The sequence below is a fragment of the Phyllobates terribilis genome, unplaced genomic scaffold, assembly GCF_046119375.1.
Source record: "Phyllobates terribilis strain yellow unplaced genomic scaffold, ASM4611937v1 Scaffold_2__4_contigs__length_985480577, whole genome shotgun sequence".
Taxonomy (NCBI): domain Eukaryota; kingdom Metazoa; phylum Chordata; class Amphibia; order Anura; family Dendrobatidae; genus Phyllobates; species Phyllobates terribilis.
The window spans coordinates 981,146,932-981,165,233 of NW_027362762.1; the positions used below are offsets into that span (position 1 = coordinate 981,146,932).

Consider the following 18,302-nt stretch of genomic DNA (forward strand, 5'->3'; position numbering starts at 1 on the left):
TGCAATTAGCTATACGGGTGGATAGAAGACTGCGTGCTAGGGTTAATGAGAGCAAATCCTCTGCTATGTCAGTTTCTGGTTATGAGAATGTGTGTACTAACAGTGGTGAACCGATGGAGATTGGATCGGTGGCACCTCGCTCTCAAGAAAAAGACCGTCGTTTTTCTGAAGGCTTGTGTTTCTATTGCGGAAAATCTGGTCATTTGATTAAAGGCTGTGAGCTTCGTATGAAGAAAGAAAAAAAAATGGTCAGTCATGCCCGTATTGCCTGTTTAAATTCCAAGGGTGTATTTTTAGCTGCTTCCACGATTGCTCAGGAAAAATTAATGGAATTTCGGGTGTTTGTTGATTGCGGGTCTACACTGAATGTAATTGATGGGGGATTCTTGGAAAAACTCAATTTAAAACCTGAACCTTTATCATCCCCCATTGCTGTGGTTTCTGTGGATGGTTCCCCTTTGAAGAATATTACTCTCAAGGTCAGTGAATTTCCTCTCACTATTAATGGTGTTCACCATGAGAAATTGGATTTGGTAGTGTTGAATAACTTGCCTTCTCCAGTAATATTGGGTTTGCCCTGGTTAAAATTTCACAATCCTGTACTGGATTGGTCTACCAGTGAAATTAAATCCTGGAGCCATAAATGTTATGACAAGTGTTGTAACGGGCGTATTGCAGCTTTGGATAGGGGGGAATTGCCTGTTCCTATTCAGGATTTTTGGAGAGTTTTTTCTGAGAAGGAATCGCAGGTTTTGCCTCCCCATAGAGACTATGATTGTTCTATTGAATTTGTCCCTGGAGCGACTCTTCCTAAAAGTCGTTTATTTAACCTTACTATTCCTGAGAGGAAGGCTTTGGAGGAATACATACAGACAAGTTTGGCCGCCGGTCACATTAGGCCCTCCAAGTCTCCTGTGGCGGTTGGATTTTTTTTTGTAAAAAAAAAGGACGGCGGTTTACGTCCTTGTCTGGATTTTCGTGAGATTAACAAAATTACGGTACGCAATCCTTACCCACTGCCATTGATTCCTGATCTGTTTAACCAGTTATTGGGGGCCAAGTGGTTCTCTAAAATTGACCTTAAGGGGGCATACAATCTGTTGCGCATGAAGGAGGGTGATGAATGGAAGACTGCTTTTAACACTCCTGTGGGTCATTTTGAGAATCTGGTGATGCCTTTTGGTCTTACTAATGCTCCTGCATTTTTTCAGACTCTGATTAATGACATCCTTAGACCTTTGATCGGTAAAAATGTGGTTGTGTATTTGGATGACATTTTGATTTATTCGCCAGATCTGGAGTCTCATTGGCGGAGCGTGCGTGAGGTATTACAGTTATTAATGGACAATTCGCTTTTTGCTAAGCTGGAGAAATGTGAGTTCGCTGTACAGAGAATTAGTTTTTTGGGCTACATTATCTCCAGCAAAGGTTTTGAGATGGATCCGGTTAAGGTTCAGGCTGTACAGGAATGGCCTAGGCCTATTGGTTTGAAATCGATACAGAGGTTTTTGGGTTTTCGCCAATTACTATAGAAAATTCATAAAAAATTTTTCTAGTATTGTCAAACCTCTGACCGATCTCACCAGGAAAGGTGCTGATGCGGTTCAGTGGTCTTCTGAGGCCATTGAAGCTTTTGTGTATCTCAAGGAGAGGTTCACCTCTGCTCCCATCCTTATGCAGCCTGATGTTACTAGGCCGTTTTTGGTTGAGGTTGATGCTTCCTCTGTGGGGGTTGGCGCAGTATTGTCTCAGGATAACGGGGATGGATTACATCCCTGTGCCTTTTTTTCAAAAAAATTTTCGGAGACTGAACTGAATTACGATATTGGTAATCGGGAATTATTGGCTATTAAACTCGCATTTGAACACTGGCGCCACTTCTTGGAAGGTGCGGAATTTCCCGTTCAGGTTCTTACGGATCATAAAAATCTGATATATCTTGATGCTGCCAAGCGCCTGAATGCCCGTCAGGCTAGGTGGGCACTGTTTTTCTCGCGGTTTAATTTCTCCGTTACTTACATCCCTGGTACTAAGAATGTTAAGGCGGATGCCTTATCTCGCAGTTTTTCTCCCATAGTCGGTGCTGAGAAAGAGGAAAACATTTTACAAGAAGGTGTTGTGATAGCTGCTTTAGACTCAGTTTTGGAAGATGAGATTCTTAAAGCTCAGGAGAATGCCCCATCTAACACTCCTCATGGGAGGTTGTTTGTGCCTGGGACCTTTAGGAGAGATTTGTTTGTTGAGTGTCACGAATCTCGGTTGGCAGGTCATCCCGGAATCTCTGAGACCAAGAGACTGGTGGGTCGCAGTTTTTGGTGGCCTGGATGGCAGAAGGAAGTCATTAAGTGGGTGCGCCAATGTACTATATGTGCTAGATCTAAGTCCTCACATACTCCTGCTGCGGGGTTGCTTTGTCCTTTGGAGGTCCCCAGTGCTCCTTGGACACATTTGGCTATGGACTTTATAACTGACCTTCCCCCCTCTGAGGGTTTTACTGTCATCTGGGTGGTCGTGGACCGTTTTAGCAAGATGTGTCACTTGGTTCCCTTCGTCAAACTGCCCTGCGCTAAAACTCTCGCTAAGGCCTTTGTCAAGGAAATTGTCAGACTTCATGGCGTTCCTACTGACATTGTTTCTGATAGGGGTCCTCAGTTCGTGGCTCGTTTTTGGCGTGCCTTTTGTGACAGGTTGGGAATTCATTTGTCGTTTTCGTCCGGATATCATCCTGAATCTAATGGCCAGACAGAAAGGAAAAACCAGGATGTTGAGCAGTTCTTGCGTTGTTTTGTGGCAGACAATCAAGAGGGGTGGTCTGAGTTTCTGCCACTTGCCGAATTTGCTCTGAACAATCATACATCTTCTTCTGCTGGTTGTTCGCCTTTTTTTTGTTGTTCTGGGAGACATCCGTCGTTTGGGTCGTTCTCCAAGTTGGGATCTGCCGTGCCTGAGGAGGAGAATTTTTCCGGTGATTTGGAAAGAGTTTGGACGGATGTGCGTGGTAATCTTCAGGAGGCCAACAGAAAATCTAAAGACTACTTTGATAGGAAACGACAGGAGGTTTTGTTCGCTGTTGGTGACATGGTTTGGTTGTCCTCTAGGAATCTGCGGTTGAGGATTCCTTCTAAGAAATTGGGTCCCAAGTTTGTAGGGCCCTTTAAGGTGCTTCAGGTTGTCAACCAATCTGCTGTTAGGTTGGAGGTTCCTACCTCCTGGAGAATTAATCCGGTCTTTCATGTCTCTCTGTTAAAAAAAGCTGTTGTGTCGGATTGTGACGCCTCTGCCTCTGTTCCTCCGGTGGTGGAGGACGGGGAATATGAAATTTCTCGCATCCTTGACTCTAGACGGTATAGAGGTAGTTTGCAGTATCTTGTGGCCTGGAAAGGTTTCGGACCCGAGGATAACTCTTGGGTGAGGTCAGATGATGTTTCCGCGTCCAGACTTATCAGAGCGTTTCACAGGAGATTTCCTGATAAGCCTGGTCCTAGGGGATCCGGAGGATCCTCTTAGAAGGGGGGGTACTGTTAGAACCTTGCTGTTAGGTTTTTTTTCCTTTGCTGGTCACATGACTTTGTTGGCCTATTTAATCCTGCTCCGCCCTTCTGGCTTTGCTGGACTTCATTGTATATCTACTTTCTAGCTAGCCTGTGCTCTGTACCTAACTCTGTTAGTTTGCTTGGTCTACGGACCTCTATGTTCTATCTATTTTGTTTGTTCGTCTGTCTGCTACTATTTCTGTTAGGAGGTGTCCCATATTCCTCCCAGTCCTTAGTACTTGTAGGGATTCCCTCCCCACATCTATAGGTCTTCGTACAGACTAGATTAGGACTTTAGCAGGTCTGATCGCAGGATCAGGTTCCCTGTTACATCGTAGGGATTCAGCTGAGTCTTATAGTAGGGACAGATCTCCTCTCTTTCCTTAGCTTTGGTAGCAGAACATAACAGTACCGTTGTTCTGTCCCCCGGAAATGGGGTGTATGTGGTGCATGCAGCTACTGAGCTCTGTTCTACACTCCATCCTTACCCGGGAGTGGAATACCACACCTCTGGTTCGAGGTGCAATACCCCTGTAGCAGCCGAGTCCTCGGGGTGCTACATATATATATATATTTATATATATATATTTTTTTTTATATTTATATATAGATATATATATATATATATCTATATATATATATATATATATACAGTATATATTTACTGGTGTAATGAGGTAATGAGTAATAAAATATTGAATTTTATATGATTTACAGTGGGTACGGAAAGTATTCAGACTCCTTTAATTTTTTCACTCTTTGTTTCATTGCAGCCATTTGGTAAATTCTAAAAAGTTCATTTTTTTCTCATTAAAGTCCACTCTGCATCCCATCTTGACTGAAAAAAAACTCAGAAAAGAAGAAATTTTTGTAAATTTATTAAAAAAGAAAAAATGAAATATCACATGGTCATAAGTATTCAGACCCTTTGCTCAGTATCGAGTAGAAGCACTACTATTCCTTACTCACTGTAGCTATACTCCTTTCTGACCGGTGATTATATATCTAAAGGTTTTTGTGTTAAAAACAGAATTAATATTTGTAAGGTGGATAAAGCTGCATATGCCATGTTTCATATGTATAGAAAGCTAAAATTGTGGTAGGAAACATGGCGTTAATATCTTCCGTCTGGGACCACCAGGGGGGCAGTCAGTCTTAAGATCGGGGATCTCATAATTTTTGCATGAATGCATCACCAGAACTGTCAATATATAAATACATCACCAGAACCACCACCAGTACCTGAATTCAGTGCCAGAACCATCGTCAGTACATGAATGCATCATGAGAATCAGCATCAGTACACGAATACAGCATCAGAACCACCATCAGTACATGAATGTAGCAACAGAATCACCACTGGTACATGAATACAGCACCAGAAACAAATTCAGTACATGAATGCTATGCCAGAACCACCATAAGTACATGTATGCAATGCAAAAAAACACCATCAGTACATGAATGCAGTGCTAGAACCACTGTCAGAACATGTATACAGCATCAAGTGTAGTACAGCAATCAATTGTAATGTTAGCTCAGCCCCATATATAATTGTATTGCAAGAATCTACAATTCCCAGTGTGTCCTTAACAATGGTAAGGAGATACTGGGAGTTGTTGTTACTAGCCATCATCAGACTGCGGACTATACAGGAACAACAGCACTGATGAGATGTAGTCAGTATCACAAATAAACATTTAGATCCAGGTAACTTATAGGTGACATCTTCTCTGATTGGAATCGTTCTCATCCCTTTTGTCTCGATGATACCATGATGAGATTTCACACCCAGAGCTTGTCTCTGCAGACTTCCCAACATGGTACCTTTTAAAATAAAAGTATCATTATACTGCCTGTCAGGGATGACACTGGGGGTCGCACAGATCCCACTGCTGTCACCAGTTTGTCAGGGAGCACAACTCTGCTGCCTCCTATCGTCAGGAAAATTACGCAATTGACTGACGAGTGACAGACGCAGACGAGTCGGCTTCCACTACTAGGAGAGTTATTGGGGAACTTACAGTGAGCGTATGTATTTATACCCCAGTATGGTCACTGCCACCTCCACAATAACAAAAGAACTACTCGCTGCCACCACCAATCGTTTATACCGGCCGATTGGACAGTGGTGACAGGTAGCGTATGGCTTCAGGGGTGCGGTTTACAGAGAAAGAGGAACAGAGCTATTACATTTTATATTTTTAATCTGTAAAGGTCGGCAGTGTTTATAAAAAATATAAAAAGATGACACAAAATGGGAACAAAACAATACGGTATATACAATTACATAGAATAAAAGGAAAACAAAAGAAAACTACTGTCAATGAAAGGGCTCAGAGCTTAGTGGAGTGCTCCTTTTCAGTCCTGCCTTCCAGGACTGAAAAATCACCAAACCCAAATTCTACTTTTCATTAGATCAAGGTTACGCCATATGGGGGCTGGTTGAGGAATCTGCTGAATCTTTCAGAATTTTATTAGATCTCCAACTTACAGGATACCTTTGACCCTGGAGGTCCCAGACAGTAGATATCGTTGTTATGTTTCCTACTGCAATTTCACCTTTACATAGAGATGAAACATGGCCTGGATAGCATCATCCATGGGACTATTATTAAGTTGAAGGGGTTATGATGGCCTTACGGTGATGTGAGTGAATGCGTTATGCCCTTCCCTTCGCTATGACAATGAAAATATATCTCCCATAAATAAAGATCAATGCAAACCCCAATATTCATCACTGGCCACTGGCTCCAAAAGGTTTGGGAGCCGTGCTTTGATCAGAGGAAGCTTATGCCTGGGAAGCATACAACCCCGCCTCTGTGTAAACAAATCTCAGTCTTGGTATCTTTTTCCCAGAGGAAATTTCTTGTGGTAATTATCTGGTCATTGCAGGAGATCCCTACTTCAATGGAGGTTGACATGTCATCGGTCTCTCTCACTAACTAGTTTTTCTCTTTCCCAGCTATAATTAATCCCATATGTTCAATGTGGAGTCCTATTTCAGTGGAGGTTGAAGTGTAGGTTCTTTATCTCTTCCCTGGCTGTAATTACCAAATATTCAAAGTGAGGGTGATATGTCCCCTCTCTGGATATGTCTTATGGATTTTAATTTTTCTCTTTGACTCTACCCCATAAATAAAAAAATATTTCCGATGCTGTGCCCCTGAATAAATAATTGTTCTTCACTGTGCTTCCTGAACAAAATATCTCTCCCATCCTACCTGCCCCTCTTAGGGTAAATAACTTCCACACTGCCCTTCGTCATAATATTCACCCACACAGATCCTCTCCATAATGTCTTCCGCAGACTGCCCCTCTCCCCATTGTCCCCCCAAACTGCCCTTCTCCATAATATTACCCCTACACTGCCTTTCTCCATGATGTACCCCACACAGCCCCTCTCCATAATGTCCCCCATACTTCCCCTCTCCATAATTTCCCCCCACACTGCCCCTCTCCATAATAGTCCCCCCACACAGCCTCTCTCCATAATGTCCCCCCATACTTCCCCTCTCCATAATTTCCCCCCACACTGCCCCTCTCCATAATAGTCCCCCCACACAGCCTCTCTCCATAATGTCCCTCCATACTTCCCCTCTCCATTATGTTCCCCCCAAACTGCCCCTTTCTAAGATATCTCCCCTGCACTGCCTCTCTACATTAAGTTCCCACCACCCCACAGTATACTATGCCTCCTCTCACAATCCCCCCACATTACCCCATATTGTACCCAATTGCCCCTTAATGTGCCCTCGCAGTAACATGAATCCTCCCCACTCCCAGTCCCTTCATCTAAAATGATAGCACATTTAATCTTCAGCCCCTCCATAGAGCACTTACCATTTCCCACTGTCTCCGCTCTCACTGTGCTGTGCTCCTCCTCTGCCTCAGTCCCGGCACTCAAGTGCTCAAATGTATTCACATCTGAAAGACATTTGAATATGGGAAGAAGCGAGCCAGCGTCTGCCAGTTCCTGTGGGCCGTAATAAACCCTTTGACGGGCTACGTGCGACCTGTTGGCCTTATGTTGTGCAGGCCTTACTTAGAGATTTGAGATTATGAGGAGGATTGTTAAGTTTCATCTCTAAAATCTTAGTGTTTGTTTGGGTGTGTTCACACTGAATTTTTTTGAGTAGAAACTCTCCAAATATCTAAAGTCAAGCCTTCACAACATATGGCCCACAGGTTTTAGTTATAGATTAATGTACTGATGGTGGTTCTGGTGATGTATTCATGTAAGTATACATTGTATATTCTAAACTAAAATTATATAAAACTAATATGTATATACACATATCTGACAATTAAGCAATCTAAAAGGATAGAGACAGAGCACTACTGTCTGCTCTAGAAGGCCCAGGTTCTATACCGTCCTCCTCCTGTAATACAGGACAATGCACCATGCGGAAGAATCAGTAATGTAAAGCAGTATCAGCTTTAGACTGTGATCTAGAACAGTATGTAATGTTTATGACAATAATATAAAGTGCTGCAGACAGTATATCCCAGTATCCACCTCTAATTGTATACAGTATAGGGAATTAGATGTTTCGCCCCCGGGTACATTTTGCCCCCGCACATTTCGTCCCCAGCATTTGGCCCCCAGGATGTTTTGCCCCCGCACATCTCACCCCCGCACATATCGCCCCCAGTTCGAAATGTCCGGGGGCGAAACGTGCGGGGCGAAATGTGCGGGGGTGAATCTTCCTGGGGGAGGGAAATGTACCTGGGGGTGAACAGATTGGGGCGAACTGCTGGGGGCAAATTGCTGGGGGCGAAACTTCCTATAATCACAGTATATGGAGGCCTGTAGAACATATCAGGAGAATGGTACAGATCATCGCTGGTGTTACCTGGCTCGGCGCCTCCGAATCTTGCGCTCCTGATCGATGTCTGCATAGTATCTGTCCTTGTAATTGGTTGATGGCGGGATCAGGACCTGCAATTGGCTCATGTCCTGCTCCTCCAAACCTTCAGCAAGAAGAACAGAAACTAGTTTATTTTATAGATAAAAACGATCTAGACATAATCCGGGACACCGAACAGTGATGATCAAAAATCCAAAGTCTCCTGACTGATCAGATAGGAACCAGGAGAGGATATGATGGAGAAGGGGGAAAACAGGAGACACCCACACTCACTGTCTACAATGCGAATGTTCTCCTCCAGGCGTGGATTGTTTCTCTGGCTCTTTCCAGGCAGAAAACTTGAAGTCACAGCTGGAAAATCGGCGTAATAATTCTTCAACACGAATAACGCGGAATGCTGAAGACTGAATATATATGATAAATACCAGTTATTAATATCTACTATATACCGGATATAAAACCAGTGGGTATGTACCTCTATATACAGACAAATGGTATATACCGTGTCAGGGAAATATTGAGAAATATTGAAAAATATCCTTTCTCTCTCTGAAGCCCCTCTCAACCCTCCCTTATCCACCCTCTGTCACAAGAGGAGTGATGAGAACTCTGTTTCTATGCAAATTAACACACACCTGAGAAGGGCCTTGGAAGCAAATGCTGGCACGTTAGGTGCTACAGACCCATTTAGCAGACGAGTGTGTTGTCCTCTGACAAGAGAGAGGAGGACGTAGCTCGTTAGCATCAAACGCACTCAAATAATCAGAACAATTCCCAGCCACAAGTTCCCAGGACATCCGGCACTGATACAAAATATGGAATAGCTCAAGTTTCATAATTCTGATAATAATGGGACCTATATTTTTAGTGGCAGGGTCAGCCAAGGAACAAGAGGTTTATTGTTTCATAGCCGTAAGCCCCTCCGGAGGGCTGTGGCGCAAAAGTAACAAAATAGCAGATCACAACTATGCCATGTGTGGTCTATAACTGAAGGTAAAATCATAATAAAAAATATGGTATCACTTTTGGGCTTCTGGAATCAACCCAAAAAACATCCCAAAAAAAGTTATCCCAAAAAACAGATATCTTAAATAAAATGTGCGGGCTGGTGACCAGCCCCGTGATGTCAGCAAAGGGTGTGTGGGCAGATCTTCCCTTACGCATAAAAGAGCCAACTGAAGATTGAGCCATATTCTTTGCCAGGGGGGTATAGATACTATAAGCAACAGATCGCGTTCGATAACGCTCAAATCAAATCAGGGAGCCCCTCCTCCACCTATGCTGGTTCATCCCTGTGAACTGTATAGAGTAAGTTTCTAAATCAAATCGGGGAGCCCCTCCTCCATCTGTGCTGATTCATCCCTGCGAACTGTATAGAGTACATTTCTAAATCAAATCGGGGAGCCCCTCCTCCATCTATGCTGATTCGTCCCTGCGAACTGTATAGAGTAAGTTTCTTCTTTAATCCTTATTATTTTGTGTAACTGCATATGTATTGTATTGTCCCCTTTTGTAAAATCTTGTACATTTTTCATAACACTGCCGGCCTTTTGGATTAAACATAAAATTTAATAGTCCTGTTTCTTTTGCTCTGTAATCGCTCCCCCCCCCCCCCCGAAGCCATATGCTACCAGAAAGCAGGCATCCGGCCAGGCCTGTATTATAGTTCAAACGCGGCCGGTGATGGTAGTTAATATTAATAAATGGGCTATCGTGAAGCTGACAGTGACCATACGGGGCTAGTACACATATTCCATGAGTTGGAATCTGGAGGTGTGACGCCATACGCTCACTGGACGCTTGCCGATACCTACATAGGGAGTAGTGGGGACCGTGTGCTCACGGATCCCTGACGAAATCCTGACAGAGTGACAGCAATGGTGAGAGATTGTGTGATCTCCCTGGTGTCGTCTCTGTGGAATACCTGACATACCGTATACTAATACCTATTATACTGGATATATTAGTGGTCAAGGATCTCATACACCCGATTTTAATAGGGGGCTTTTAGGTAGAACTTTGGGACAACTCAACTGAAGGACCTTACGCTAAAAGGGGCATTTGAAAATGTCATCGTGTTAAATGGGGTTGCTCATGAGCCAGGGGCTGACACCAGATTTCCACACTTTGCAGTATATGGGGATATGCTATATTAGGTGACTATGCTTGAGAGATATTGGAACAACTGGTAGTACCAGGGACCTATAGGTGTAGGGTGTTAGACCTGGCCCAATCTCATGTCTTGGGTGGGCATTTGGGTTTAGATAAGACCCAAGAGTGAATTCTTTGAAGGTTCTACTGGCCTGGATGTCGCCGAGAGATTTCAAGTAGGTCTTACCCTACTTGTAGGTCCTGCCCTACTTGCCAGCTAACTGCTCCAGTCTCTCACTTCCGGAGTGCCCTAGTGCCGTTACCCATTATAGAAGTCCCGTTTGACTGCATTACCATGGATCTAGTCGGACACTTGGTAAAGTCTGCCTGTGGGCATCAATATATCCCGGTGGTCCTCGACTACGCAGCACGGCACCTGGAGGTGATGCCCCTAAAAAACTCATCCGCCAGTGGTATAGCCCAAGAATTGGTCCATATCTTTTCCCGATCTAGCCTGCCAAAGGAGATCCTGATGGACTAAGGAACTCCATTCATGTCCAAAGTGATGGGAGAGTTGTGTAAGACCCTCCAGATTACGCAACTCAGGACGTTGGTATACCATCCGCAAATGAAGGCCATGCTGAAGGTCGTAGAGAAATATGGTCGAGACTGGGATTGCCTACTCCCATAGCTGCTGTTTTCCATCAGGGAAGTTCGACAGGGCTCTACGGGGTTCTCTCCATTTGAACTGCTGTATGGCCGGCACACTCAGGGTTTCCTGGATGTTGCAAAGGAGACCTGGGAATCAAAAGTTACACCCCACCAAAGCATCATCGAGCACGTGGCCCGGATGCAGGAAAGAATTGTAGAGGTAATGGTGATTGTGAGAGAGAACCTCCACCAGGCACAAGAGGCTCAGTCAAGTGTCTACAATCGGTCAGCAAAGCTGAGACAGTTTAGCCTTAGAGATAGAGTTGTTTTGCTGCTTCATATGGTGGAAAGTAAATTTCTAGCTAAGTGGCAAGGGCCATATGAAGTGGTGAAAAGCTGAGCGAAGTTAACTATAAGTTCCACTAGCCAGGGAGAAGAAAACCCTATCAGGTCTACCACGTCAATCTGCTCAAGCCATGGCATGATAGAGAGCCGGGGGAAGCTCCCTGTGTGGGGGCTAAACCCAGAGCTAATGTCCGGGTGGCAGAGACACTATCACCGGCCCAAAAACATCAGTGCCGAGAACTGCTCCAGAAAAACAATGACCTGTTTTCAGAGTTGCCAGGATGCACTCAGACCATGGAGCATGAAGTTCTGACGAAACCGCAAGTGCGTGTAAACCTTAAGCTATATTGAATCTCTGAAGCCCGCTGTGCTTTTGGTTGTGGGTGATAATTTGCAGGAAGATACTGTATATTTTCATGGAGACAGCTCTCAAAAGATGGATAAGGGAGGGGGTGAAGAAAAGGCCTGAGAGAAATGGCCAATATCTATGTCAGACTTTCAATATTCCTTAATATCTCCCTGACAGACACCAGACCCAACAATGCAGACGAGCTGAAGGCCGCTATCAAAGCAACCTGGGCTTCCATAACACTTCAGCAGTGCCACAGGCTGATCGCCTCCATGCCACAGGCTGATCGCCTCCATGCCACAGGCTGATCGCCTCCATGCCACAGGCTGATCGCCTCCATGCCACAGGCTGATCGCCTCCATGCCACAGGCTGATCGCCTCCATGCCACAGGCTGATCGCCTCCATGCCACAGGCTGATCCCTCCATGCCACACGCTGATCGCCTCCATGCCACAGGCTGATCGCCTCCATGCCACAGGCTGATCGCCTCCATGCCACAGGCTGATCGCCTCCATGCCACAGGCTGATCGCCTCCATGCCACAGGCTGATCGCCTCCATGCCACATTGCCGCATTGACGCAGTACTGTAATTGATGCAAAAGGAGCCTGACCAAGTATTCAGTGCATTTACTGAAAATACAATTCATAGGCCAACATTTTGGATTTTAAAAACATTTTTCTAGCTGTTGTTATAAAGTATTCTAATTTACTGAGATAATGACTTTTGTGTTTTCATTGGCTGTAAGCCATAATCATCAACATTAACAGAAATAAACACTTGAAATAGATCGCTGTGTATAATGACTCTATATAATAGATCCCTCTGTGAGTAATGACTCTATATAATAGATCCCTCTGTGTGTAATGACTCTGTATAATAGATCCCTCTGTGTGTAATGGCTCTATATAATAGATCCCTCTGTGTGTAATGACTCTATATAATAGATCCCTGTGTGTAATGACTCTATATAATAGATCCCTCTGTGTGTAATGTCTCTATATAATAGATCCCTCTGTGTGTAATGACTCTATATAATAGATCCCTCTGCGTGTAATGACTCTATATAATAGATCCCTCTGTGTGTAATGACTCTATATAATAGATCCCTGTGTGTGTAATGACTCTATATAATAGATCGCTCTGTGTGTAATGACTCTATATAATAGATCCCTCTGTGTGTAATGACTCTATATAATAGATCGCTCTGTGTGTAATGACTCTATATAATAGATCCCTCTGTGTGTAATGACTCTATATAATAGATCCCTCTGTGTGCAATGACTCTATATAATATATGAGCTTCACTTTTTGTATTGAACAACTGAAATAAATTAACTTTTTGATGATATTCTAATTTAGTGAGATGCATCTGTATATATAGTGTATTGTCCAGTATGCCCTTAAGGTGATTAAATATATAATTTAACCTTGGGCTGCTCTTTTATCCTGATCCACAAATTCACACATCCGTTGTTCAGTTCAACTCACATGTTACCAGGGCGGGTTTCTGGCCCAAGATAATTCCCGTTACAGACTGGGGCTTATGTCTAATAGCAACTGATGGCAGCTTTCCCAGGCTGATAAGGTTCTGCTTCCCTGGAGTCAGTGAGAGGGGCCTCTCAGCCTGTCAGGGGTGTGAGCGAGTGTGGTGCCATGTCAGTGACTGAGTGGGCCCCCTCATCTCACTCCCGGTACCTTCCTGGGCCTGTGAGGACAGGGGGTTTCTGTGTAGAATTATACCAATCTGACCATATGTGTTCCCCAGGGGGTGCGGAACATCACGTTGGTGCAAAGTGCGGATCTGTATCATGTGATCCATCTGACGTAATAGCAACGTTAGACGGGAGGCGCGGTAGGGATCCTTCACATATGGTGGATGGGGTGGGATTCTGCGTGATCTCTCTGGTGCCATTCCTCACAACTTCGTTAAGCAACCGAGTGAGCCGATCTACCACAGTGTCTATCTCTATATACAGCACATTTGGTATATCCTGGATACTTTACCTACTATATATACTGGATATACAACCAGTGGGTATATACTTTTATATACAGCACATGTGGTATATACCGTATACTTCTACCTACTATATACTGGATATACTACCTTTGGGTATATACCTCTATGTCATGGTATGGACAGGCTGACCGTGTTTCCCCCTTGAAGGACTTCAGCTCATCTGCCATGAACGCCGACCGCTGGGCAGAACTCGTAGCAGATTGACTATGAAGGATGCGGAACCACAGAACAAGTAGACGAGACTCGTTAATCAGCACTGTAGCGTTAAAGTTGGGTTGTGGTGAAGTCGGGAGAAACAGCGGACTGGAGTAAACTACTGAAGAAGGATACTGTGTGGAAAATGCTTCTAAGTGTAAAGGAAACTTTGTACCCACTATCCCTTGTATATGACCCTTGTCACGTTACCGTTCAGTAAAGAGTTTATTTTTGAATGGTGGTCTCTCTCATTGAACTGTGAACCATCTGGTCCTGGTGAACCAACATCGGTTGCGTGCGGACAGCATGGCCATAGTGCTCTCACAGCACAAGTCCAGACACCCAACCAGGACCCCCACTTTCATGTAACATGCCGGAAGGCCACAGACGAGTGTATCGCACATGGCTTCCAACCCACACCACATTACACTTGGCACAGTCGGCAGGATAGAGTCTTGCAGCTAAAAGAGCAACACAGTGCAGGGTAGACTTGAGTTGTATGGAAGATGGTGAACGCTATGTGGTCTAAGGTGGCTCCGAACAAGAACTGCAAATCGGCGGTGAGTAGCGCTAAACAGCAGAGAGGCCCCTCCCATCGTGGGTGGAGAAGGATCTAAAGGGCGTAAGGCGGTTTCCAGCCCTTCAGAAGGTATGCCTACAGAAGGAAGTGTAGGGATCGAGAGTGCCAGCCCACAATGGGGAGTGACCGTTGCTGTAAAGTGAAGTGGAAGGAGGAGGCCCTGACCTGAGGACACAGGCAGAGTCAAGTGAGAAACAGGATGGTGAGTCAGAGAGGACCTCACACACAGAAAGGTTGGGCCATGACGGGCCTCAAGAGACAATTTGTGGGCTCTGAGTTGGCGGAGAACAATGTGAAAACGTGATGGCGAAAGGAGTTGCCGAAGACATGGAGCTGCCCAGTTTACTGGCAGAGGAGGAAGCAGGAGCTTGTGGTGCAGATCCGGAGCAAGCTGTTGCTACCAATCAAATGGGGCCTGAAGGCAGGACGCGGCCTACACCTCCGAGATTCCTCAGGACTGAGAGCTAGAGTTTAACAGCTCGTCAGTGACCTAAATGGTCTGGGCTGGTCGACAGAACAGAAAAGACGGGCCAGTACTTAGGCTGGGAGCATGTTACTGGGGCCTCAAGCTGAGCGTTATCGAGAGCTGGCATGCATAGGAGAGATTATCCACTATGATTCACAGCGAGGGCATGGATTTAACCACAAGTGTGGGACTAGTCATAGAGTCTTTGTGGAAAGGAGGATGATGAAGACAGATCACCTGCCTCAGAGCCTACACTATGTCACATCGGGCATGCGGGTCACGTTCAATGGGTGGTATGCAGTCTGCGTGATCCGTGACGGGGCGACCTAGGCCAAGAGACTTTGGTGAGACGAGAGAGCTTGGGAGAGGTTCATGGAAGCGAGCTGAGCTGGGGGTACCATCTCAAGAGCCCGAGAAAGCCCCCGGAGGTCCCTTCCCGTAACCCAAGAGCAAGCGGTGGTCTAGATAATGCAGGGAGCAGTAGGCCATTTCTATATGGCAAAGGCTCCTACAGTGTCAGGATTTGGGTCGCCTGCGGACCAGATGCTAGAAAAAAGAGCTCAAGGGAGCAGTTGGAGATTGTCCCCAAGTCCCCCTGAAGAGGAAGAAGTGAGAGCAGACACTGATTGGGCAGGAGAACAAAGGTAATAAAAGAAATGCTGAAAGGAGTCAGAAGTTGAGCGTGCCATGTTGTGGTGGTTTCACCTGTGTGTTAAAACGGTACAACAGGTCGAAGACTCACAAAATCCGAGTCCATTGGTGGTCGCGGATGGCCAAGTACTTGTTTTCCCTCTTCCCAGTTCTGTTGTGCCCGTTGCGCATTCTGCTGCTGGACTGGAGCCACTGGAGGGTCCTACACTCTCAATCCAGGACAAAGCCATATCCAGTAAGGGAGATGCCTCTAAGGGACTGTGTGCTTGTCTCGAGGACAGGAGTAAGGTAAAAGGACTGTGTCCCCATCCTAAGGACTGACTGGGGACTAATGGACTGTGTCCTTGCCACAAGGACTAATGTTTGGGGGAAGGATGACCCAATGTTCCAGATGGGTTAAAGTTGTGCCCGTGGAGAGAAGGGCTACCCCTACAGGTATGGACTGTGTTCCTGGGCTTAGGACCATTGTTGTGTAACATTAGGCTGACCTGATGGACTGATGTCGGGATAGGCCAGCAGTTACATGGACTCGGATGGCCATAAGTTCTACTGTCCTAACCAAGAGGACAGGTCAATGTTGAGTAAAAAGAGATGTTCAGTAACCTAAGTATTGTGCAGGAGAGTGCTTTTGGGAACTTTGGTGCTAAATGGTCTTGACTGGTGAGAAATGATAATTCTAAGTAACTAGATGGTGGCCCGATTCTAATGCATCGGGTATTCTAGAATAGGTATGCGGCCGGCGGGGCGCAATTAGCAGAGCGGTGTTTAAATTTTGCGCCAAAATCGCTGATTGGTCGCGTTCGGCAACCGCGACCAATCAGCAAAGCGGTGTTTAAATTTGGCGGCAATATTGGTGATTGGTCGCGGGCGGCGGCCGCGACCAATCAGCGAACCGTGTTAGTGAGGACTGGAGAGCGTGTTTAAATTTGGCACCAAAATCGCTGATTAGTCACGACCAATCAGCAGAGCGGTGTTTAAATTTGGCGCCAATACTGCTGATTGGTCGAGGCCGCCGGCCGTGACTAATCAGCGACTTTGGGGCCAAATTTAAACCGCGCTCTGCATCGCTCTGCTGATTGGTCGCAGTCGCCGGCCTCGACCGTTGTTTAAATTTGGCGCCAATCTGGCTGATTGGTCGCGGCCGGCATCCGCGACCAATCAGCAGAGCGGTGTTTAAATTTGGCGCTGATTGGTCACGGGCGGCGGCCACGACCAATCAGCGAACCGTGTTAGTGAGGAATGGAGAGCGTGTTTAAATTTGGCACCAAAATCGCTGATTAGTCGCGGCCGGCGACCAATCAGCAGAGCGTTGTTTAAATTTGGCGCCAATCTGGCTGATTGGTCGCGGCCGGCATCCGCGACCAATCAGCAGAGCGGTGTTTAAATTTGGCGCTGATTGGTCACGGGCGGCGGCCACGACCAATCAGCGAACCGTGTTAGTGAGGAATGGAGAGCGTGTTTAAATTTGGCACCAAAATCGCTGATTAGTCGCGGCCGGCGACCAATCAGCAGAGCGTTGTTTAAATTTGGCGCCAATCTCGCTGATTGTTCGCGGCTGATGGCCGCGACCAATCAGCAGAGTGAGGTTTAAATTTGGCGCCAATACTGCTGATTGGTCGCGGCCGGCGACCGCAACCAATCAGCAGAGTGGGGTTTAAATTTGGCGCCAATACTGCTGATTGATCTCGGCCAGCGACCGCGATCAATCAGCAGAGCGTTGTTTAAATTTGGCGCCAAGCTCGCTGATTGGTCGCCGCTGGCGTCCGCGGGCAATTAGCACAGCAGTGTTTAAATGTGGCGCTAAGATCTGTGATTGGTCGCGGCCGCTATTTAAATGTGGCGCCCAAATCGGTGATTGGTCGCGGGCAGCGGCCGCGACCAATCAGCAGAGCGGTGTTTAACTTTAGCGCCAAGATCACTGATTGGTCTCGTGCGGAGAGAGCGACCAATCAGCGAATCGTATTGGTGAGGAGCGGGGAGCGGAATCGTATTAGTGAGGAACGGGGAGCGCCGCTGCCTGTGCGGCTACTTCCACTCCGAAAAGCCGGGAGATGAGCGACTGCTAGCAGCAGAAGTATCCTGACCCGCAGCGCCGCTCCCCGGTCCTCCCTTCACACCCTAGCCGCTGATGTCCCCACAGTATCCGCATGGTGTTACAAAGGTCCGGACATTTGTGTGAAAAATCGCTGATTGGTCGCTGGCGCTGCCCGCGACCAATCACTGATTTGGGCGCCAAATTTAAATATTGGCCGCGACCAATCACCGTTCTTGGCTCCACATTTAAACACCGCTGTGCTGATTGGTCGCGGACGATATTTGCATTTGGCGCCCAAATCGGTGATTGGTCGCGGGCAGCGCCAGCGACCAATCAGCGATTTTTAACACAAATGTCCGGACCTTTATAACACCATGCGGATACTGTGGGGACATCAGCGGCTAGGGTGTGAAGGGAGGACCGGGGAGCGGCGCTGCGAGTCCGGATACTTCTGCTGTGAGCGCCCGCTCATCTCCCGGCTTCTCGCAGCGGAAGTATCCGCACAGGCAGCGCC

The 18,302-nt window shown here is 46.2% G+C and overlaps 1 protein-coding gene across 4 annotated transcripts in view; it reads right to left on the reverse strand.

Annotated features, from left to right (window-relative positions):
* Positions 1-18,302, reverse strand: part of LOC141241617 (vang-like protein 1) — a 191,929-nt gene that overhangs the window by 107,581 nt on the left and 66,046 nt on the right. For 3 of the 4 annotated variants that reach the window (XM_073668785.1, XM_073668783.1, XM_073668784.1), the window contains 2 exons: positions 8,672-8,808; positions 8,390-8,507 (listed from right to left, as the gene is read on the reverse strand). In XM_073668785.1, coding sequence (XP_073524886.1) covers positions 8,390-8,507; positions 8,672-8,808 — 255 coding nt within the window. The remainder of the gene's footprint in view (positions 1-8,389; positions 8,508-8,671; positions 8,809-18,302) is intronic. The other variant, XM_073668786.1, reaches the window with a different exon arrangement.